The sequence below is a fragment of the Oncorhynchus tshawytscha genome, linkage group LG01, assembly GCF_018296145.1.
Source record: "Oncorhynchus tshawytscha isolate Ot180627B linkage group LG01, Otsh_v2.0, whole genome shotgun sequence".
Lineage (NCBI taxonomy): Eukaryota > Metazoa > Chordata > Actinopteri > Salmoniformes > Salmonidae > Oncorhynchus > Oncorhynchus tshawytscha.
In genome coordinates this window covers 14427628-14451106 of record NC_056429.1, presented here as the reverse complement: position 1 = coordinate 14451106, position 23479 = coordinate 14427628, and the positions used below count along the sequence as shown (strand labels likewise).

At 38.4% G+C, this 23479-nt stretch overlaps 3 protein-coding genes across 5 annotated transcripts; all 3 read right to left on the bottom strand.

Annotated features, from left to right (window-relative positions):
- Nucleotides 1-1185: 1185 nt before the first annotated feature.
- On the bottom strand, nucleotides 1186-5965 carry LOC112223336 (troponin I, fast skeletal muscle). The gene is made up of 7 exons (XM_024386361.2): nucleotides 5839-5965; nucleotides 3966-3998; nucleotides 3803-3839; nucleotides 3476-3601; nucleotides 2497-2586; nucleotides 1832-2005; nucleotides 1186-1686 (listed from the first exon to the last, which is right to left on the bottom strand). Exons 2-7 carry the CDS (start codon nucleotides 3971-3973, stop codon nucleotides 1603-1605), a joined length of 519 nt encoding a protein of 172 aa, XP_024242129.1. The 5' UTR covers nucleotides 3974-3998; nucleotides 5839-5965; the 3' UTR covers nucleotides 1186-1602.
- A 1337-nt stretch (nucleotides 5966-7302) lies between these two features.
- On the bottom strand, nucleotides 7303-8974 carry LOC112222952 (troponin I, cardiac muscle). 2 transcript variants are annotated; one of them, XM_024385869.2, is made up of 5 exons: nucleotides 8827-8974; nucleotides 8476-8601; nucleotides 8318-8362; nucleotides 8083-8174; nucleotides 7303-7996 (listed from the first exon to the last, which is right to left on the bottom strand). In XM_024385869.2, exons 1-5 carry the CDS (start codon nucleotides 8957-8959, stop codon nucleotides 7526-7528), a joined length of 867 nt encoding a protein of 288 aa, XP_024241637.1. In that variant the 5' UTR covers nucleotides 8960-8974; the 3' UTR covers nucleotides 7303-7525. The 2 variants fall into 2 exon arrangements, with proteins under 2 accessions (XP_024241637.1, XP_024241723.1); XM_024385955.1 differs by lacking the exons at nucleotides 8476-8601; nucleotides 8827-8974 and having other exon boundaries at nucleotides 7511-7996; nucleotides 8302-8323.
- Nucleotides 8975-15506: 6532 nt separating this feature from the next.
- LOC112223423 (troponin I, fast skeletal muscle) lies at nucleotides 15507-21762 on the bottom strand. 2 transcript variants are annotated; one of them, XM_024386468.2, is made up of 7 exons: nucleotides 21635-21762; nucleotides 19958-19988; nucleotides 19822-19858; nucleotides 16593-16721; nucleotides 16212-16301; nucleotides 15952-16125; nucleotides 15507-15783 (listed from the first exon to the last, which is right to left on the bottom strand). In XM_024386468.2, the coding sequence occupies exons 2-7, from the start codon at nucleotides 19963-19965 to the stop codon at nucleotides 15703-15705; spliced, it is 519 nt and encodes a 172-aa protein (XP_024242236.1). In that variant the 5' UTR covers nucleotides 19966-19988; nucleotides 21635-21762; the 3' UTR covers nucleotides 15507-15702. The 2 variants fall into 2 exon arrangements, with proteins under 2 accessions (XP_024242236.1, XP_024242311.1); XM_024386543.2 differs by lacking the exon at nucleotides 21635-21762 and adding an exon at nucleotides 21418-21481.
- Nucleotides 21763-23479: the final 1717 nt, after the last annotated feature.

Here is a 23479-nt window from a genome sequence, read left to right as displayed (position 1 = left end):
GCATCTCTAACTTTCAATGTGGAATTGCTGCTGGTCTTGTCAAAACAAACCTTGGTGTAACGGTATTCGTCGTCTGAAGAAGAGGAATTATCGGACCAAAGCGCAGCGTGATAAGTGTTCATGCTTTCTTTATTAAAACGGAACACTATAACAAAATAACAAAGGGAATAACCAAAACAGTCCTGAAAGGTGCAAAACACTAAACAGAAATTAACTCCCCACAAAAACCCTGTGGGAAAAAGCTACCTAAGTATGGTTCCCAATCAGATACAACAATAGACAGCTGTCCCTGATTGAGAACCATACCCGGCCAAAACAAAGAAATACAAAAACATAGAAAAAGGAACATAGAATGCCCACCCAAATCGCACCCTGACCGAACCAAAATAGAGACATAAAAAGCTCTAAGGTCAGGGCGTGACACTCGGTCTCAATAAACTCCCTGCTAAAATAAAGGTAAAAAGACAATGGCAGCCCAAACTTCCTAATATTTCAACACATGGAGGCTTCCTCTGGTGGAGCATTTGGAAAATTACTATATATGAAATCCGTTATTATCATTATCATCATCATTATTAATATTATTGTTATTATTATTATTGAAGGGCATTCATGTGTTAACAAATATGGTACACTAATATCACATGACCATTTCCCAATGCCTTTCCATTAGCTAAAACAGATGTTAAGAAGATGATTTTTTACAAACTTCGGTATACATCTGATAACAATTTGTTAATCTGGATTAAATAGGAGGTTGGTTACTTAGCAAATCATAATTGGTTGTTCAATCCAGGGTTGTGTGTTTGTTGTGTTTCAATTTTAAATTCTAAATAACAATAACAAAAATAGATATATTAAGTATTTAATCATTTTCCCCTGATCTAGATCCATGGAATCCTGTAAATGTTAGTTATATGTATTGGGTTGGATCTATTCATTGCACAGGTCCAATTTCCAGATCTAAATGCAAGCTTGGCATAACACAAACAACATCCTACAGCAACGCTGCTGGATCAATTACAGAACCTTACAGACTCAAAGATATTGTGATCTAAGGTCTCATCTGGGCAAATATGCACGCATTCTTTGAGTGTAATGTTTTCGCTGGCTGAAGCACGCCCAGTGACAATTTGGGCCTAACTGGCAATGATCTTGTAGGAAAACACTACAAAAACAATCACAAGCTTTTTAAAATGGTTTTTATTTTTATGTTAGTTAATATACTCCTTTTAGTGAATGTTACAGATGCAGATGGAAAGCTGTGTGATGTTAAGAGTGGGTGAAGCTACAAATATTTACCCTTTCCACCTCACTATACAATAGCCAAAAACATTTGCAAATTACACTGAAAAGTTCAATAGAAAGAAAGAGAGACTGAGAGAAAAAGAGAGCGAGAGAGTGGGGGAGAGGGGAGAGAGAGATATCCAAAACCATAGTGTCGAATACATATTTGAACCTACAGTATCAAAACATAATAGCATTTTAAAATCAAAGATCCTCTTCCTGCAGGGATACATAACAACAAGGTCATAGAAATCCGTCTCTGTACCACAATACGACAAAACACAAAAGTCGGCTATGACTGAAAAATGAATGTGTTTAACCCTGAAACTTCTTCTTCCTGCCGTCCATGCCAGCCTGTTCATCAACGTTCTTACGCCAGTCACCAACTGCATCCACTGCCTGCGTTACAGAAAGTTTATGATGTCACAAATAGAGGATAAAATATGAAATAACTGATCCTTTCCACAAAGCTCAGAACACATTTGGGACACAATACTCAGGTACTGTGATTCTCTGCTTTGTAGGTTTCCACACGAATACCCACCTCCTCTTTGACCTCCTTCTTCACTTCTTTCAAGTTGGCTCTGAAATCCATGGAAGCCTTGTGCTTGGTGCCCAGCAGAGCCTGGAGCATAGCATCAGCAGACATACGCACTTTCTTCAGAGCTGGCTTCTTCATGCCCTGGATCTCAACCACTTTCATTCTCAAGTCCTCAATCTGTGATGTGAGCAAGTCAGGAGGAAGATAAGATTTGCCGTGTCAAAAATCGAATTTGATTTGTCACATGCGCCAAATACAACACCTTAAAGTGAGTGCTTACTTACAAGCCCTTAACCAACAATGCAGTTTTAAGAATAAAAGTGTTAAGAAATGATTTACTCAAATAAACTGTAGTAAAAAAATGTTTTTATAATAATAATAATAATAATTAAAGAGTAACAATAAAATAACAGTAGCGAGGCTATATACAGGGGGTACCGGCACAGAGTCAGTGTGTGGGGGCACCGGTTAGTCAAGGAAATTTAGGTAAAATGTTTTTTTTTTTACACATCTACATCTGATAACAATTTGTTAATCTGGATTAAATAGGAGGTTGGTTACTTAGCATTGGTTGTTCAATCCAGGGTTGTGTGTTTGTTGTGTTTCAATTTTAAATTCTATGAATATGCGTTTGTTTCATGATGAGGACAAGATGGAATAGAAAATACCTCTTTGTCTGCCTTCGTCACCTTGGACTCTGCATCATATCTTTCCTCATCAACCTTGTCGATGGATTGGGCTAACTTTTTGAGCATTTCCTGTTGGTACACAAACACATCAAATCAGTCAGGTAATTTGTATTTATTTACCTTTATTTAACTAGGCAAGTCAGTTAAGAACAAATTCTTATTTACAATGACAGCCTAGGAACAGTGGGTTAATTGCCTGTTCAGGGGCAGAACAACAGCTCAAGGGTTTGAACTTGCAACCTTCAGGTTACTAGTCCAATGCTCTAACCACTAGGCTACCCTGCCACCCCTATGAGAAACTCTTCTCTCCTGAAGGAATCAGTCTCTTTGGGCAACAGTTATTTAGAGTCTGTGTACTTTGTCGGCATATCCACATGGCTTATTACAAGAACCACCAATGTGAGGCCTAAATACATTGGAGTAGATGTTTTTTTATTTTTTTATTTCACCTTTATTTAATCAGGTAGGCTGGTTGAGAACAAGTTCTCATTTACAACTGCGACCTGGCCAAGATAAAGCAAAGCAGTGCAACCCAAACAACAACACAGAGTTACACATGGAATAAACAAGCGTACAGTCAATAACACAATAGAAAAAAAAGAAAGTCTTTATACAGTGTGTGCAAATGGCGTGAGGTGGTAAGGCAATAAATAGGCCATAGTAGCGAGGTAATTACAATTTAGCAGATTAACACTGGAGTGATAGATGAGCAGATGATGATGATCAGATGATGGTGTGTAAGTGGTGATACTGGTGTGCAAAAGAGCAGCAAAGTGAATAAAAACAATATGGGGATGAGGTAGGTAGATTGGGTGGCCTATTTACAGATGGACTATGTACAGCTGCAGCGATCAGTTAGCTGCTCAGATAGCTGATGTTTAAAGTTAGTGAGGGAAATGTAGGTCTCCAGATGTGTGAAGCTTGTGTAAATGAATGAATTATTAGCGTTGTATCGTACCACCAGCGCCGTTTGATCTCCAGACAAATCCAGGGCGGGGAGCTCAGCCATGAAATTGGCTTTCTCCTGCACAGCCTCCTTTTTCTCCACTTCAATAAGCTCAAACGCAATCTGGAGCACTAAGCTCTGTAGGACAAAGAAACATAGTAAAGACAAACCCAGTTTACTATGTGGTATTGGGGCACAAAAGATTACCTAAAGGATTAAAGAGGTTGAAAAGTTATAAAACCAGTCTAATTTATACCCAAACTAATTCAGTCAAGTACTGGACATTGGTGTGAAATACTTGTTTCATCCAATGGACCATAATTCATTGTCTTGGTTCACCTTCAGATGATGCCTGCGGCTCGATGTCATCTTTTTACTGTGAAAAACACATGGATTTGACATGTTGTTAGGGATACAACAGTTATGTGCATTGCTGAGAGAACATAAGGGTGGATTGGACATGTTTTGAGTCAGGCTGGAAGTCTGGAATTTCAAGACTTACTCTGACATCTTGGCTGTTGTTGTGTTTCACACCCTGAATAGAAGCACAACAGAGAAAACTTGCTTTTATTATTTTTAATTTTTTTATTTATTTCACCTTTATTTAACCAGGTAGGCTAGTTGAGAACAAGTTCTCATTTGCAACTGCGACCTGGCCAAGATAAAGCATAGCAGTGTGAACAGACAACACAGAGTTACACATGGAGTAAACAATTAACAAGTCAATAACACAGTAGAAAAAAATAGTCTATATACATTGTGTGCAAAAGGCATGAGGAGGTAGGCGAATGCAGATTAACACTGGAGTGATAAATGATCAGATGGTCATGTACAGGTAGAGATATTGGTGTGCAAAAGAGCAGAAAAGTAAATAAATATAAACAGTATGGGGATGAAGTAGGTAAAATTGGGTGGGCTATTTACCGATAGACTATGTACAGGTGCAGCGATCGGTTAGCTGCTCAGATAGCAGATGTTTGAAGTTGGTGAGGGAGATAAAAGTCTCCAACTTCAGCGATTTTTGCAATTCGTTCCAGTCACAGGCAGCAGAGAACTGGAAGGAAAGGCGGCCAAATGAGGTGTTGGCTTTAGGGATGATCAGTGAGATACACCTGCTGGAGCGCGTGCTTGATACTTATGATTAAAAAATAAACATTTATAATATCAGTAGGGTGCAATAGGTGCAAAAGCGAGAGACATGTCTGGTCTAAAGATCATATTGTGATATTGAGCTGAAGATTGGGGAACACTTGGCCAAACTAGGTTCTTAGGGGAAATATGATACATTTTCAGAGCTAGAGTCTGAGGCAATTCCGAGAAAGCTATATCTGGACTGCTAGAGTCAGTTGTCTGACTTGTTTAATGGTTGTTAGAATGTGAAACCCTAATAAACTTTAACTGCTGCTGCCTTCAGAGACGCAAGTCTCGATTTATTAACCTGCTGCGGTGCTGTATATCAGAAAATCCTTCCTAAATACATAAATCAACAGCATCTTCTTCATTCTGTAGACAGATGTGATTGTGTTGAATCAAGGTACTCACACTCATCAATGGATATAATGGTTTGCTATTTTCTTCCCCAACAATTGACTGTAAGTCTCAGTTAAAAGTTATTGATAATTGAAAACATCAAAAAAGCGTTACTTTCCCAGTCATTCATAATCTAATCTAATTAATTATTTAATTTCAAATCATCATGTCAACTACACAATTTAGCAAGCTAAGATCTATCGCAAAACTCCACTTTTTATTTTTGTTGACCTATACATGACAATTAACATGGCATTTAGCATGCTGTCTATTACACAGTATTACAAAGCTGTTACTCCCTCCACCACCTCAAATAAACATGCACCACATTTTTTGAATGGAAAACAAAAAACTTTCTCAGCTATCATATTCTCCATCACAGTGTATAACACTATGAACTTACCATTTTATATTGACTTAACAATCATCTAAATATAATCAATGAATCTCACACAGAACATTCTGTGCCTGAGATCTTTATCTGAAACTCAATAACTCAGAGGTCTGTATTTATGTTGTGTCTTTACCAGCTTTGACTGCTAGAGTATGACCCCTAACCAGAACCCTAGTCAAAGTTTTACAAAAAGAAAGAAAGTCTGACTGATTTACCTCAATGTCTTCACCTGTTTTGCCAGGTGAATATATCTGTTCCATATGCTCCATTTGGTAATGATCCATAAAGTGGTAAACAGAAATACACCCATGTGCAGTGAGTGTGTTGGATTGTTAAGATTGCCATTGGTTGGGAGGCCCTTTAGTCTATTTCTATTCCTTGTGCTTTTAATCCCAGTGATGCAACACAATCAGAGAGTTTGATAGAGAGACAGGAAAAGAGAGATTCTCACCTATGAGAGGAAGAGGAGGAGGAGGAGGGCAGAACACACCAGGAGGAAGAATGGAAGACTAGCACACTGACAAGCGACATGCGGTGAAACATGAAAACGGTATATATGGTGTCGGATGATGCATCAGCAGAAACACTGGGTCCTCTTTATGGAAGTAGTTTCCATGTCAGACCAATGGAACATCGAGCTCCTGAAATACACTATGCCCAGCCCTGTTCACCTCATAAATGTTCTTTCCTTCAAGATGTCTTTCAAGACATATGTTGCTCTGAGCAGTGAGTATAGAATTACAGTTCAGTATGGGAGGGATAGGGAAAGTATTTATAGATAAGAGTGAATATAAAAAATATGATACTGTATTTCTAAAATCTAAATTAATTGAAGTGGGAGTCTACTTCAACAAGTGAATCTTAGTAATATAACTCAACAAGTGAATCATATTATCAATTCTAGAAAAACAAGTTCTTGAAAATCCTAATACAGTTTTAAAAGTGGTTATTTTATCGAATCAGTAAAGCACTCAGAAATTTAAATTGTATTGAAATCAGAAATTGATTTATTGTCTTAAAGACAAAACACAATAAACCTCAATTCCATTATGTTTCCTTCAAACCTAAAAGCACAGCAACTGTGAATTATATGTTAGGCCATATTGATAATATGTTGAGTGCTTAATCAGGCCAACACATGACAAATGGAGTTAAACAAACTAGTAAATAACACGTAGTAAGTGAAATGCTACTCTACTCATGATTCTGCTTGGCTACATTTGGTGAACAGTGCAGATTGCCATTGTTTGTTCAAAACTCACCAACTTCCCCCATTTTTCCATTGCTATACTTTCAGAGAAAGGGGATTGTATTAAATTGAGAGTTAGGCAGTGTGAATGAGAGAGAGAGGAAGGATCAGCAGAAATTAAAGGTACTCTACTATACTGACATCTTGTGGTTTAATAGATAACCTAATAGATGTATGTAATAAATAATCTCCACCCCAGATGTTCTAGGTGTCTCCAGAATTTGTGTTGCAAGATTACAGTAACTTTCCCAAAATTACCAGGTTTTCCAGAAATCCCAGTTGGAAGATCCCCAGAATAAGAAGCAAATAAGATGATTTTTCAGAAAGTCAACTTTTTTCCAACCATACTCCAGAATACCTTACATCCAAAAGCATGGAGGGACCAAATCTGAAAGGAGTAAAATAATTTACCACAACACAGAATCATAAAATTGATACCATTTCCATGTTTCCACCATGTTCATGTTTCCACCATGTTCATGTTCATGTTTCCACCATGTTCATGTTCATGTTTCCACCATGTTCATGTTTCCACCATCTTCATGTTTATGTTTCCACTATGTTCATGTTCATGTTTCCACCATGTTCATGTTCATGTTTCCACCATGTTCATGTTCATGTTTCCACTATGTTCATGTTCATGTTTCCACTATGTTCATGTTTCCACCATGTTGCCAACATTTATTGAATTACTGCAGTTTGGCAGTTGTATATATTTTCAGTAAGCCTATATATTTGGAAAATAATTTACAATTCAATTACAGTTTACAGTTTATAAGGGCTTATCTTATGCTGTAAGATAAACATGTCTTTGCCTCAAATCTCAACCTTAGGTCTTCCATATCCAACTCTGTAACAGTACAACAAAATAAGAAAAAGGATAGATCAATCACTCTGTATCCTCCGTAGTTTTGAACACCAAAACTAATTTGGTCATTTTTGCAGACTGAAACTTCTTCTTCCTGCCGTCCATGCCAGACTGTTCATCAAAGTTCTTACGCCAGTCACTGACTTCCTCCTGCATGACATAAAGTTTACGATATGACATTCTCAGTGTTTGAGGATATAATATGAAATAAATGTAATTGATCCTTTCATCAAAGCCCTGAATACATGTGGGGAAAAGGTTGCCAACTCCCAAAGTACTGTGATTCTCTGCTTCGTAATTCTCCCCACAAATACCCACCTCCTCTTTGACCTCCTTCTTCACTTCTTTCAAGTTGGCTCTGAAATCCATGGAAGCCTTGTGCTTGGTGCCCAGCAGAGCCTGGAGCATAGCATCAGCAGACATACGCACTTTCTTCAGAGCTGGCTTCTTCATGCCCTGGATCTCAACCACTTTCATCTTCAGGTCCTCGATCTGTGAAGAGGGTGAGTCAACACATAGTCAAGACCAGCGCTATATGTTTCCAGGATGAGGACAATATGGAATGCAAAGTACTGTACCTCTTTGTCTGTCTTCTTCACTTTTGCCTCAGCGTCATATCTTTCCTCATCAACCTTGTCAATGGTCTGGGACAACTTTTTTTTATCATTTCCTGTGTGCACATCAACACATTACAGATCATTTGTATGAGAGGCATCAGTATGGCACCAGTATCTAAAGAGGGTGGAATTAACCACTTTCTACAGGCAACAGCTATCTAGAGAGGGAGAGGTGGTAACCTTTCATTTGACATACTGATGAAGGCTTTGCCAAGACGTCTGTGTGAAATTATATCCCCCGCTGTGGAATTAAAATAAGACATTAGCAACCACAAAAGGAAGACAATGGAGTGTGTATACATCTACGAATCCCACCTCATTACGACAAACTCAAATCAATAAACAGTATGGTACCACCAGCACCGCTTGATTTCCAGACAAATCCATGATGGGGATCTGAGCCATGAAATCTTCTTTCTCTTGCATGGACTCCTTTTACTCTGCTGCCAGAAAAGTAGCCGCAATCGAGAGACACAAGCTCTGGAGGAAAAGGAAACACAGTGAGGCCAAACCTAGTCCAGTACCTGGCTTGGTGTACATTCAGGACACACTGGTGTGCTTAGTGGAGGTCAAAAATATAGAAATGCACATTGGCATACACAGAGTCATATACTGCTCATATAGGAAACCCATTGACAAAATGCAGTTTGCACCTAATTTAGAAGAATACATAGAATGTTGTCACAGTGACCTGTGTTGATTTACCTTTAGATGATGCTTGTGGCTCGAGGTCATCCTTTTCCTGTGAAGAAAGGTGAGTTTGACATACTGGATTGTTATATACATGACTGGTCAATATGCTGAAGAGACATGACTGATCAATATGCTGAAGGGACATGACTGATCAATATGCTGAAGAGACATGACTGGTCAATATGCTGAAGAGACATGACTGGTCAATATGCTGAAGAGACATGACTGGTCAATATGCTGAAGAGACATGACTGGTCAATATGCTGAAGAGACATGACTGGTCAATATGCTGAAGAGACATGACTGGTCAATATGCTGAAGAGACATGACTGATCAATATGCTGAAGGGACATGACTGATCAATATGCTGAAGAGACATGACTGGTCAATATGCTGAAGAGACATGACTGATCAATATGCTGAAGGGACATGACTGATCAATATGCTGAAGAGACATGACTGGTCAATATGCTGAAGGGACATGACTGATCAATATGCTGAAGGGACATGACTGATCAATATGCCTAAGAGACATGACTGATCAATATGCTGAAGAGACATGACTGGTCAATATGCTGAAGAGACATGACTGGTCAATATGCTGAAGAGACATGACTGGTCAATATGCCTAAGAGACATGATTGGTCAATATGCCTAAGAGACATGACTGATCAATATGCTGAAGGGACATGACTGATCAATATGCTGAAGAGACATGACTGGTCAATATGCTGAAGAGACATGACTGGTCAATATGCTGAAGAGACATGACTGATCAATATGCTGAAGGGACATGACTGGTCAATATGCTGAAGGGACATGACTGGTCAATATGCTGAAGGGACATGACTGATCTATATGCTGAAGGGACATGACTGCTCAATATGCTGAAGGGACATGACTGATCAATATGCTGAAGGGACATGACTGATCAATATGCTGAAGAGACATGACTGCTCAATATGCTGAAGGGACATGACTGATCAATATGCTGAAGGGACATGACTGCTCAATATGCTGAAGGGACATGACTGATCAATATGCTGAAGGGACATGACTGCTCAATATGCTGAAGGGACATGACTGATCAATATGCTGAAGGGACATGACTGGTCAATAATGCTGAAGAGACATGACTGGTCAATATGTTGACCAAGGCTTGTATCAGCGATATTCTATAGCATGCTGAATAGATTGGGAAGGTCAAAAAATATCTAATTTACTTTTCTCACGTTGTTGTGAAAGACTCAAACCCAATAGTTTTTATGATGGCCATGAGCAATATGGTATCATTGCAAAATGTATACTGAATAGAAATATAAATGCAACATGCAACAATTTAAACGATTATACTGAGTTACAGTTCATATAAATGAATTAGGCCCTAACCTATGAATTTCACATGACAGGAATACAGAAATGAGTGCACAATACTTGAGAGAAAAAAAGGTTTTGAGTGTATGAAACATTTCAGGGATCATTTCAGCTCATGAAACATGGGAAAAACACTATAAATGTTGCATTTATATTTGTGCTCAGTGTAAGCATCCTGCTCAATTTCTATGTAATTTATTTCATACATTATTTACATATTATTGCCTTCGTAAAGTATTCAGACCCCTTTACTTTTTTCCCATTTTCGTATGTTACAGCTTTATTCTAAAATGTATTCAATTGTTTTTTTTCCCTCATCAATCTACACACAATAACCCATAGTGACAAAGCAAAAACAGGTTTTTAGAAAATTGTACAAATGTATTACAAATAAAGAAATGGAAATATAACATTTATAGTATTTAGACCCTTTACTCAGTACTTTGTTGAAACACCTTTGGCAGCGATTACAGTATCGAGTCTTCTTGGGTATGATGCTACAAGCTTGACAGACCTGTTTCTGCCAGATTTCCTCCAGACGTGACGCTTGGCATTCAGGCCAAAGCGTTCAGAGAATCTTGTTTCTGATGGTATGAGAGTCTTTAGGTGCCTTTTGGCAAATCAAAGCCGGGTGGTCATGTGCCTTTTACTGAGGAGTGGCTTCCGTCTTGGCACACTCTCCCGTAAAGGCCTGATTGGTGGAGGGCTGCAGAGGCAGTTGTCCTTCTGGAAGGTTCTCCCATCTCCACAGAGGAACTCTAGAGCTCTGTCAGAGTGACCATCAGGTTCTAGGTCACCTCCCTGACCAAGGCCCTTCTCCCCCGATTGCTCAGTTTGGCTGGGCAGCCAGCTCAACAAAGAGTCTTGGTGGATCCAAACTTCTTCCATTTCAGAATGATGGAGGCCACTGTGTTCTCGGGGACTTTCAATGCTGCAGAAATGTTTTGGTACACTTCTCCAGATCTGTGCCTCGACACAATCCTGTCTTCGAGCTCTATGGACAATTCCTTCAACCTCATGGCTTGGTTTTTGCTCTGACATGCATTGTCAACTGTGGGACCTTAAATAGACCTTTCCACATCATGTCCAATCAATTGAATTTACCACAGGTGGACTCCAATCAAGTTGTAGCAGCATCTCAAGGATGATCAATGGAAACGGGATGCACCTGAGCATAGGGAAGGGTCTAAATACTTATGTAAATAAGTTATTTATATATATTTTAATATATTTGCAAAAAATCCTAAAAACCTGGTTTTGCTTTGTCATTACGTGGTATTGTGTGTAGATTGCTGAGGATTTTTTATTTTTAAATCCATTTTAGAATAAGGCTTTAATGTAACAAAATGTGGAAAAAGTCAAGGGTCTGAATACTTTCTGAAGGTACTGTATGTGTGTATATTTGCCCATGTTAGAGTACGGTTTAGGCATACTAGCAATTGTTTGATGTTAGGGTTAGGGTTGGCTGTTTGTTTTTTTGTTTGTATGTTTCTTTGTCTGTTTATTAATTCTGATTTGGTATTTAAAAAATCCCTACTTTCTAACACTATGTTTGTCTAAGACTAGGGATGCAAAAATCTGTAACTTTCCGAAGATTCCCAGGTTTTTCTGAAATTCTGATTGGAGGATTCCAGATTCCTGCTTATTCACTCCTGATTACGGTGTCTTCCAACCAGGATTTCTGGAAAACTGGAGAATTTTTGGAAAGCTACCGCATATTTGCAACGCTATCTAAAATCCTGTGAAAAGAATAAAATGTGGCAAACAACAAGGTAATGGATACTTACTCAGACATGATGGAGGAATGTGTGCTTCAGACCCTGTAACAAAAAGACAATGAGGAAGATAAATGTTTTTAGCATTAGGGTGCTATTTGCCTCATAAGCCTAAAATTAGAACAGGCTTGTGTATCCAGCTCAAGAATGATTAATGAACACTGGCTGCTAATTGAGCAATTTGAACACTTCAAGGAAGGGAGGGGAAATCTGATCCATTTGACTATTAAAACTTGTTGGAACAATTTTGATCAGGCTAAATTTGGACAGCTGGAGACAAGAGTCACCCCTGACATTCATGGGCTGTTACTTTATTGATGTCATTAGCACACAAATCCTCTGCAGGCATCATCGTCTTGCTCCACCCTGAGAACATCTTGGTATCACTCAAATCACTACAACCTGCGTTCTCAGTGAACCCCGTCATTACATCTCTTTCACTTTTCCTACTGCATTTTGGGGAGCATACTTTCTGTCATGAAAAGCCCCTCAATCGAATCATTGATTATTATTTTAAGCAATACAGTATGGCTCAAATGTTGTAAGACACTGTTGTTTAACCACACCGCATCAATGAATAGCAATGTTAAGAATAGGAATGATGTTTTTAACAACTTCTCTGTTTTCTCTAGTTTAACGTCAATGACACATGCAGTTCAAATTCATTAATATTCAAATGATCAAATAAATGCTACTATTTTGAGTATACTTCAGCAAACAGAGAAATTGACAATAAAAACTCTCGCCAACACATCCTTTTCCTATCTGTTCAACTAGGAACATACATGATAATCAAAATATGTATTCAACTGTTACTTTCAAATGCCTGATAGAGCATGGTGCTCGTAACGCTCAGCTGTTATGCCATGTCTATCAACTGACCAGTGGATCTGAAACTATTCTGTAGGTTACCAAATGTTAGCTGTAGCCCAAGAGGAACGGACCACCAACCAAGGGCCTAGAAGCCCCATTCACTAAACACTGTCTGCTGTAACCTAGTTATCACATTCGAGTTACAGTATAACAGTATAATCACAATTCTAGATCTCCATCACAAATCCCATATCACTATCCATGACAGTTATACACATTGAATATTTGAGCAACATACATCACAAAAAACACAAAAAACAACTTGCTTTTGGTATGGGTATAGCTAAGTTAATGTCTTCAACCGCCTTCCATGCTAGAGTATAGCCCCTTGAGCAGGAGTCCCCCCCGCCCTCCACACAGGGTCACACTGTCTAACACAGAGGCCCGTCGGTCATTCTGTCTGTAGACAGGCTCAATAGTCTTTCATAGTATCCACCCTGACATATTTACCTCAATGTATTCACCTGTATTCAAATGTAGTGAACTTGTGACAGGTGTCACCTGTTAGTGGGTCTTTTTTTTCCTACTGTGTTATTGACTTGTTTATTGTTTACTCCATGTGTAACTCTGTGTTGCTGTCTGTTCACACTGCTATGCTTTATCTGGGTCAGGTCACAGTTGTAAATGAGAACTTGTTCTCAACTAGCCTACCTGGTTAAATAAAGGTGAAATAAATAAAAATATAAAAAAATATCTGTGTAAATGTAGCCATGAAATCACCTTTACATCAACGTCTATAAATGTGCACTGTGTAAGACTTAATTAACATGTTAAACTACCTCCCCACGGTGAGACTATATTCCTTAATTTATCAATAAGTCACATCCAACCTTATTTATCAGTAAGACAGATCCTGTGTGATCGAAAGATAAGAGAGGTTCTCACCTATGAGATGAGGAGGACAGGACACACTTGGTGAAGAAGGGGAGAAACTGGTAAGTCACAGGCAAAGAACAAATCCAAAAGGGTATATATATGTAGACTAGTGATGAATCAGCAGAAACCCAGGGACCTCCTTGTGGTGGTGGAGACTCCGTAGGCCAACAGAACTGTGGGCTCCTGAAATACCACCAACCCTTTCCTCCAACTCACATCATAAATTTCCCTTTCTGCAAGGTGTCTCCCAAAACCTGAGCTGCCACTTGGCTTCCATACCAACGACGTTGGAAAGGTTTGACAAAGCCATCCCAGTTAAACACGGACGACATGGATAGATAAACCCGGGTAAGCAAGGGTCAACGTTGATATATTCTTGAACCACTTTTGGGTGATTGATGATAATTCCATTTTCAATAATAAGAAGGCTATTGTTAAAGGGTCAGTCTGCAGTTCAAACAATAAAAAGTGACTTCCCAGCCACTGTTTTGACAAAAAGTTCTTCAACAATCAATGTGTATATAGCAATAATTTAAAAGTAAAAAAAATGGAAGTACCAATTGCAGATTGCACCTTTAAAATAAAGAAGGGAAAGGGGTTGTGAACTTTAAAAAGGGAACCATGCTATCCATTGCATTTAAGTGAAACCGTTGAACAATTTCTGTATCTGTCATTATTGTCAGAACAATTTTTGACCTCTGGAATACATTTTGTTAAGGATTATTAAAAAGTAGAAAAAAGTGTTACTCACCATTTGCAGGACTAGAGTTCCCCAATCGAACTTCAATTGCATGGCAATACACTGTAAATTGAATATCTACAAATAATGACAAATTCCTGAGAAAAAAGTGGGCAAGCAAATAGCCCTCTTTTGCTCAAAGGTGAGATGGGGAGAAGGAGCGAGAGATTGAAAGAGAGCGAGAGAGAGCAGTAGAGAGTGATGGAGAGAGGATATTTATTTATTTATATATTATATTACTAATTATATCATAACTATATTCTTGTAAATTGTTTATTATATTCTTTATTCAAATATGAAAGGTTTAATTAAATATAAAACATTTTTTAAATGATTAATACACATCTAAAATGTGTAACTAAATCAAGCCAATCGTTATTGAGTTTTAATTAAATTGTATTTTCATCAAGTTATTTCGCATGACACATTATATTCTAATGACATTGACATTTATGATGAAATGTTTGTAGGAAATATAATCCTATATTCTTACAACAAATATATTAGATTAATTCACTGTGGGGTTGCAAAAAGCAAATGTTACCGGTTTTCAGGGATACAGTGTTTTCAACCTAACTTCAGTTTCTCCTGGGAACCGGAAGTGTGGACTCTGCTTAGACGTCTTTTTACACCAGTATTATCTTATGCTAGGTTGTGATTTTCAATGTTCCTGATAAGTCGATATTTCATTGGGGGTGGGAATAGAGAACCTTGACACAGCTGTCTGGTAGGTGCACATAAGTGACATAAGTGCAACCCATTAATATTTGGAAAAGCCCTAGTTATAGATGCCCCACTATTTCAGTGCCAAATTAGTAATAAAGAAATAAACATGCATAACAATGTTCAAGCACAGGAGGTTGGAAAGGACGGACTCGTAGTAATGACTGGAGCGGAGTGGGTGGAATGGTATCAAATACATCACACATATGGTTTCCATGTGTTTGATGCCCTTCCATTTGCTCTGTTCCAACTATTATTATGAGCCGTCCTCCCCTCAGCAGCCTCCACTGTATTCAAGAAATATACATGTCAAAAGTAACAAAAAAAGACTGTCTTCTTCAAAGCATTTATTTAATCACTGAGCTTTGGCATGAATGTTGGACATAGGTAAAATAAGTTTTCTGCAAAAGCTTTTTACTATTGACATAAGACATACGTTTAAGTTAAATAGATTGACAAAATGACTCTAACTCTGTGACGGTATAACAAAACAACCTAAAAGATGTATTAAAAAACAACTTCTGTCATTTATGCGGTCTCAAACTTCTTCTTCCTGCCGTCCATGCCAGCCTGTTCATCAACGTTCTTACGCCAGTCACCGACTTCCTCCTGCATGACATAAAATGTACGATGTGACATTCTTAGTGTTTGAGGATGTAATATGAAATTCATGTAACTGATCATTTCCTCAAAGTTCTGAGCACATTCGGGACAACTGCCGCCAACTCCCAAAGTACTGTGATTCTCTGCTTCGTAATTCTCCCCACAAATACCCACCTCCTCTTTGACCTCCTTCTTCACTTCTTTCAAGTTGGCTCTGAAATCCATGGAAGCCTTGTGCTTGGTGCCCAGCAGAGCCTGGAGCATAGCATCAGCAGACATACGCACTTTCTTCAGAGCTGGCTTCTTTATGCCCTGGATCTCAACCACTTTCATTCTCAAGTCCTCAATCTGTGAAGAGGGTGAGTCAACACATAGTCAAGACCAGCGCTATATGTTTCCAGGATGCGGACAATATGGAATGCAACTTACTGTACCTCTTTGTCTGTCTTCTTCACTTTTGCCTCGGAGTCATATCTATCCTCATCAACCTTGTCAATGGTCTGGGCCAACTTTTTAAGCATTTCCTGTTGACACACAAACATATCACAGATAATTTGTATGAGAAACACAGTGTATCTTAATGGTGTCTTCAGCTTTTGGCACAGATCAATCTCATTCAATTCATTTTCGTTTCTATGCAAATCAAATAAATCAAAATGCAGCCTTAACACATATCTCAAAATCAAATATGTAACATGAAAGATAAATAGCTTAGGATTTTTGTGGTACCAATTGTATGGTTGTATGAATTATTGTATATGTCAGGTATTCAAAGCAGACTAAATGAGAATGAACTGTTTAGAATGGTAAAATACCTGCAGCTCAGGAAGACCCCCAGACAATACCGGAGCAGGGCAGTTTTCTGCTATAAAAGCTGCCTTTTCCGTTATCAAGTCTGCTGCTTCTTTCTCCAGGAGGTCTTTGGCAATCGCAAGCATCAAGCTCTGGATGCCAGGGGGAGAAAAGGTGTCAGAGCAGCTAACACGACTACACCAAAACATGTAGGACTCACCAATGCAAAGTTAGGCCTAGCATCAATTTCAGGCACTCTCAAATGTACTGCATTTCCTTATACATTCAAGAAAGTAACCTTGTGGTATTACCATGTGTCTGAATAAATAATTGAGAGCCTAAGCACGAACCTGTTAAGCTTCCCCCCTACTTTTTCGGAAATTCTGTTAAAAATCGCGCAACTTTTTGGCGTCCTGCTACTCAGGCCAGGAATATAGTATATGCATATGATTAGTATGTGTGGATAGAAAACACTCAGACGTTTCCAAAACTGTTTAAATCACGGCTGTGACTATAACAGAACGTCTGTTTCATCGAAAAGCGCAGGAAAATCTGATCACTGGAGATGGGAAAAAATATCCATGCGCCACTCCCATGAATTGTTAAAGGTGAACCGTAATATATGAGGCCAAGCTTGCAGTACCTACAGCTTCCACAGGGTGTATAGAGTCTCCTCATTTGAATCTGAATTGATTCTTGGTAGATCCGACCAAAGGGAAATGATTCTCTCCGACCACCAACCCGAGGCATTGTCTGTCTTTTTTTCCGGACATTTTTCCACACGGCAGGCTATCGAATTTACATCGCCTCCTGATGATTTTTATAGCTTATTAACGTGTAGTTATACCTAAAGTTGCATTAGAAAGGTATTTCGAAGTGTTTTGTGAAAGTTTATCGTCGAATTTTTAACTTTTAAAAAATGACGTTACGTTATGAAACGCTATTTTTTTCCGTTTTTCACACAGTCTTCATAGATCGATATCTAGGCTATATATGGACCGATTTAATCCAAAAAAAGACCCAGTATTGATTATGGGACATCAAGGTGTGCAAAGAAAGAAGATGGTCAAAGGTAATTAATGTTTTATATTTTATTGTGCGGTTTGTGTAGCGCCGACTATGCTAATTCTTTTGTTTACATCCCCTACGGGTCTTTTGGGGTGTTGCATGCTATCAGATAATAGCTTCTCATGCTTTCGCCGAAAATCTGACTCGGTGGCTAGATTCACAATGACTGTAGCTTTATTTCAATACCAAGCATGTGTATTTTAATGAACGTTTGCGTTTTAACTAATACTATTAGCGTGTAGCATCGCGCATGTGCATTTCTAGAGCTCTAGGTGGGACGTCTGCGTCTCAAGTAAGCTCAAGAGGATTTATTAACTTCAGGCAACTGCCAGCTAATGTGTTTCTGCCGTTTGTGTTTGTCTTGATACATTTTACACAATCACTTGTACACATAGTTCATTTGTGGTTATTTAATTAAATAGGGAAAGGTATTTGTATTTCATATCGCTACTGTGCCCGCAGTTTTGACATCTTTGCAAATAAGAATGGGTTATTATTTGACTTAGCTGTATAGACACAATATGAGTCAAAGGTTTGGACACACCTATTCATTCAAGGGTTTTTCTTTATTTTTACTATTTTATACATTGTACAATAGTAGTGAAAGCATTAAAACTATGAAATAACACATATGGAATCATGTAGTAACCAAAAAAGCATTAAACACACCAAAATATATTTTATATTTCAGATGCTTCAAAGAAGCCACCCTTTGCCTTGATGACAGCTTTGCACACTCTTGGCATTCTCAACCAGCTTCATGAGGTGGAAGGTGACCTGGAAGGCATTTAAATTAACAGGTGTGCCTAGTTAAAAAGTCATTTGTAGAATTTATTTCCTTCTTAATGCGTTTCAGCCAGTCAGTTGTGTTGTAACAAGGTAGGGGTGATATACATTGGATAAAGACAGCCCTGTTTGATAAAATACCTTGTCCATATTATGGAAAGAACAGCTCAAATAAGTAAAGAGAAATGACAGTCCATCATTACTTTAAGACATGATGGTCAGTCAATGCAGAAAATGTAAAGAAATGTGAAAGTTTCTTCAAGTGCAGTCGCGAAAACCATCAAGCGCTATGATGAAACAGGCTCTCGTAAGGACCGCCACTGGAAAGTAGGAACCAGAGTTACCTCTGCTGCAGAGGATAAGTTCATTAGAGTTACCATCCTCAGAAATTGCTTTCCAAATAAATGCTTAACAAAGTAACAGACACATCTCAACATCAACTGTTCAGAGAAGACTGCGTAAATCAGGCCTTCATGGTTGAATTGCTGCAAAGAAACCACTACTAAAGGACACCAATAAGAAGAAGAGACTTGCTTGGGCCAAGAAACATGAGCAATGGACATTAGACCGGTGGAAATCTGTCCTTTGGTCTGATGAGTCCAAATTTGAGATTTTCAGTTCCAACCGCTATATCTTTGTGAGATGCAGAGTAGGTGAACGGATGATCATGTGTGGTTCCCAACGTAAAGCATGGAGGAGGTGGTGTGATGGTGTGAGGGTGCTTTGCTGGTAACACTGTCTGTGATTTATTTAGAATTCAAGGCACACTTAACCAGCATTGCTACCATAGCATTCTGCAGTGATATGCCATCCCATCTGGTTTGCACTTAGTGGGACTATCATTTGTTTTCAACAGGACAATGACCCAACACACCTCCAGGCTGTGTAAGGGCTATTTGACCAAGAAAGAGAGTGAGGGAGTGCTGCATCAGATGACCTGGCCCCCACAATCACCAGACCTCAACCCAATTGAGATGGTTTGGGATGAGTTGGACTGCAGAGTGAAGGAAAAGCAGCCAAAAAGTGCTCAGGATATGTGGGAACTCCTTCAAGACTGTTGGAAAATCATTCCTCATGAAGCTGGTTGAGAGAATGCTAATAGTGTGCAAAACACTGTCATCAAGGCAAAGGGTGGCTACGTTGAAGAATCGAAAATATAAAATATATTTTGATTTGTTTAACATTTTTTTGTTACTACATGATTCCATATGTGTTATTTCATAGTTTTGAAATCTTCACTATTATTCTACAATGTAGAAAATAGTAAAAATAAAGAAAAACCCTTGAATGAGTAGGTGTGTCCAAACTTTTGACTGGTACTGTAAATGTTCAATCAAAGGAGAGTAAGAACAAAACAGTTTTTCATATTGGAAGCTGAAATTAAATCAGTATATTTACCTTCAGATGACCCCTGCGGCTCGAATTCATCTTTTTCCTGTGAGAGGAAGAAGTAGATACATGAGATGTTCGCGATGCACTCAGACAATCAGTCACCTCTCAGATGTTATTGAGACTAATGTAATATTATACTTACTCTGACATCTTGCTTGTTTATTTTTTCACACCTTGTATAAGACAAAAATTAAAAGATTCAAAACTTTGACAGAACAAGTGTTGTTATAAATGTATATGTTGTACTGTGATAGACTCAGAAGAGCAGTCATAATGCCAAAATGAATCCACCAAATAACAGTAGCACACAACAAGATATAGAGATCACTTTAATTACTCAGCAAGTAGGAGTCTACCCTGGCTCACTTTACTGGGTATGTACTTATTTTTATCTTTATGCTGATGCAGGACATTTGGACAACCTGCAATTTTAGCATATTATTATGGCAGCTAGACACTGGCAATAGAACACCTTTCAACTAGTTTCACATTGCAGATATAAGCATGCAGATATGAAGTATTTACAAACATGTATCATATTGCTGCTTGCCACTTGGAACAATTTTATGCTTAAACAGATAGGGTTTCAACTTATTCAGATGCCAAAACATATATACACTCTGAATGATAGTTTCTTATTTCCCTGAGGACGACAAATCTAAACTGGTATTTGGCATGCTAAACTTTGATCTACTTAATTATTGAGCTGCTGACCTACATTTGAATATGACTACAACTACAATTTTACTAATTTGTTAAAACAATGAGTCACTCTTTATAATGTTGATCCTTTAAAGGGATAGTTCAACTATTTTTTTTTTATTGTAGCTTTTCTTCCAATTTCCTTAAGTTGTTGTTGTTTTCTCCAAAACATTTCAAAATAACTAGCTAGCTAACCAAGTTCAATACTAGCTAACCAATTTAAATACAGTTCGTAGGAAACCAATAACTAGCTAACCAATTGAAATACAGTTTGAAGGAAACCAATAACTAGCTAACCAATTAAAATACAGTTTGGAGGAAACACCCTAAAGAAGTCGAAAATACGCTAATATTTCCAAAAAGTGAACTATCACTTTAAACAGTGATATATTCACTTTTTTTACTCATGAATGTTCAAATCTTGCAAATAAATCATGTAAAATGTTTTATTCATTCATGATACACAAAAGGTTTCATATTCTGATGGTTATTTATATTTCATTTCTGTAGATTCCAGACATCTAGAACACCACCTGTTCAGGAACAAATGGCATAAGATTGCACACACAGAGCAGAACAAAAAACATCCAGGTAACAAGGTCCCCTTGAGCATCATGTTGGGCTGATACATGCAATCAGCCTACGAAGTATAATATTTCTAGTGACCAAGAAGGCTCAAACTGTTGAGCTAGCTCTACTTCCTGAATAGCTAGATTCACATCTGGTGACACAAAACAATTCAGCAATTCAATTCATTCAATTAAAACATTCAAATTCCTTAATATCTGTCAATCATGTGCACATAATGATTTCATTGAAAATAACATCTATCGCTTAAAAAAAGAAAGTTTCCCCCTTATATCCCAAAACAATTTAGCCAGCACACATGCATACATTTACCATGTGGGTGGCCATAGGGATAGAATCCACAACCCTGGTGTTACAAGCACTGTCCTCAACCAACTGAGCCATACAGGACCATGTTACTACGGTGATCGTATGATCTGCCAATGTGCAGAAACCAACAGCTGCAACACTACATACAGTTCAAAGCAGTCAAGAGACAGGAGCACATTATGCATGCTGGAGCACTATAAGATCCCACTATTATCCTCACCTGTGAGAAAAATAATGATGAAAAATGAAGAGCAGCTGTGAGAGATGGAGAGGGAGAGGATGGCAAGCCAATAGCAGATTAAATGAGGGAGTACACAGTATTAAATACTGATGGGTGGACACCAGTGGTTTATCCCTCCCTCAACATGGTAATGTTTACTCCAGTAGGTCAGTCTTTATGGTAGTGGTCAGTGATGCTGCCGGCCCCCTGTCAGCCTGATATACTGCCCTGTAACATATACATGCCCTGTAACATGCCCCATTATCTAAATATAGGCTCCATATTTCCAAACCAGATAACTACAGTATCAATAATATTTCCACATCTTGCTCTGTAACTTAAATAATAACAAGCAACTGCAACTGCTTGTCACAATGTCACAATGTCATCCCCTCTATAGTTTCTTGTTGTGATCAAGTCTTAATCGATGAATGATAAGTGAATGTGGTCAAAGTAGCCCTACACTACAGGGCCAGATATAATAAGCATTGGAAATAAAGCATCTTATGGTAGGAACTTACCTGGTAAAATAAGGGTAAAATAAAAAATAAAAATAGGGGTCTGATCCCATACTTTGACCTAGGGCTGGCTCCAGCCTTTTGGGGGCCCTAAGCAAGATTTGGTAGGGGGGCCCCCCACATCACAGCAAAACATTTGAGAGGCACCGCTCTTGACGGTGGAGAAAAAAATGCTTGTTTTAAAGGCCTTGTTTTATTTTCCTTTGTTTTATACATATTTCCATACTATGAGTTTGGAATACACTGACAATTTTAATTGAAAACAATCCAAATCAAATCAAATTTCATTTGTCACTTGCACCGAATACAACAGGTGAAATTCCTTACTTAAGAGCCCTTTTCCCAACAATGCAGAGTTTAAAAGTAAGAGCAATTTGCCAAATAAAAAAAGGAAATAGTAGGGCCTGCTGGGTGGCGCAGTGGTCTAAGGCACTTTATCGCAGGAGTCACTAGGAGTCACTGCAATTCTACACATTTTGCCATGGGGCATAGAGAAAATGTTGCAGTTTTAAAGCAAGTTTACTGCAATCCTATGAATTGTGACATGGGACAGAGATCATTTTTTCTTTTTTTCAGTTTTACAACAAATTTCCCACAATCTACCTATTTTGCCATGGATGGAGATACTTTTTTTTTGCAGTTTTAAAGCAAATTTTCTGCAATTATACACATTTTGTAAGGACTTATGCCATGTTAATATGATATGAGTGAGAATGACTAACAAAATCAATGGAGGCCCCTCTGGAGGTCAGGTACCCTGGGAACGAGCCCTGCGTGCACGGTCGGTATTCAGCCATGCTTACTACAAGTTTAGATAGCTGGCTAGACTAACTACCAATAAATAAAGTGTTAGCCGACTTGACTAATTGAGTGACTGTCATTGACTGACATAACAAGAGAAAAACTGCTGACACACAACCACATTTCGAAATTGCACCTGGTGTATTCAACTATTCTCACTCTGAAATAGTAAGTTGAGATCCATCTGAATTCCCCCCAAAAATGTAATAAATAAATAATAATAATTTGTTGGGGGCCCTGCAGCAGCTGGGGGCCCTAAGCGACCGCTTATGTTGCTTATGCCTGGAGCCGGCCCTGCTTTGACTATCCTCCATCCTGACTTTGTATTTAGGTCATTTGGCGCCAGAATTAGCCTAGTTCTATATCCACCAGCCATCTGTTAAAATGTAATGGCCCCTCCTAGGAATCTTTTGGGGGAATTTGTGGTGGCAAATATTTCTGTGGCTCTGTATTACAGTTTAGTCATTTAGCAGACGCTCTTATCCAGAGTGACTTAGTAGTGAGTACCTACATTTTAATATTTTTT

What these genes read in the sequence shown, in the direction of transcription:
- LOC112223336 (XM_024386361.2), bottom strand. An exon ending in GCCGCAGGCATCATCTGAAG is followed by an intron (nt 3,602 to 3,802) that starts GTGAACCAAGAC and finishes TTTGTCCTACAG; the next exon opens with AGCTTAGTGCTCCAGATTGC. An exon ending in TGACGAAGGCAGACAAAGAG is followed by an intron (nt 2,006 to 2,496) that starts GTATTTTCTATT and finishes CTCACATCACAG; the next exon opens with ATTGAGGACTTGAGAATGAA.
- LOC112222952 (XM_024385869.2), bottom strand. Translation starts at nt 8,959, where the DNA reads ATGTCCCTTCAGCATATTGATCAGTCATGTCTCTTCAGCATATTGACC. An exon ending in GAAATCAAGCGGTGCTGGTG is followed by an intron (nt 8,363 to 8,475) that starts GTACCATACTGT and finishes TTAATTCCACAG; the next exon opens with CGGGGGATATAATTTCACAC. An exon ending in TGAAGAAGACAGACAAAGAG is followed by an intron (nt 7,997 to 8,082) that starts GTACAGTACTTT and finishes CCCTCTTCACAG; the next exon opens with ATCGAGGACCTGAAGATGAA.
- LOC112223423 (XM_024386468.2), bottom strand. An exon ending in GGGGTCTTCCTGAGCTGCAG is followed by an intron (nt 16,302 to 16,592) that starts GTATTTTACCAT and finishes GTGTGTCAACAG; the next exon opens with GAAATGCTTAAAAAGTTGGC. An exon ending in AGAAGGAGGTCAAAGAGGAG is followed by an intron (nt 15,784 to 15,951) that starts GTGGGTATTTGT and finishes TATGTCATGCAG; the next exon opens with GAGGAAGTCGGTGACTGGCG.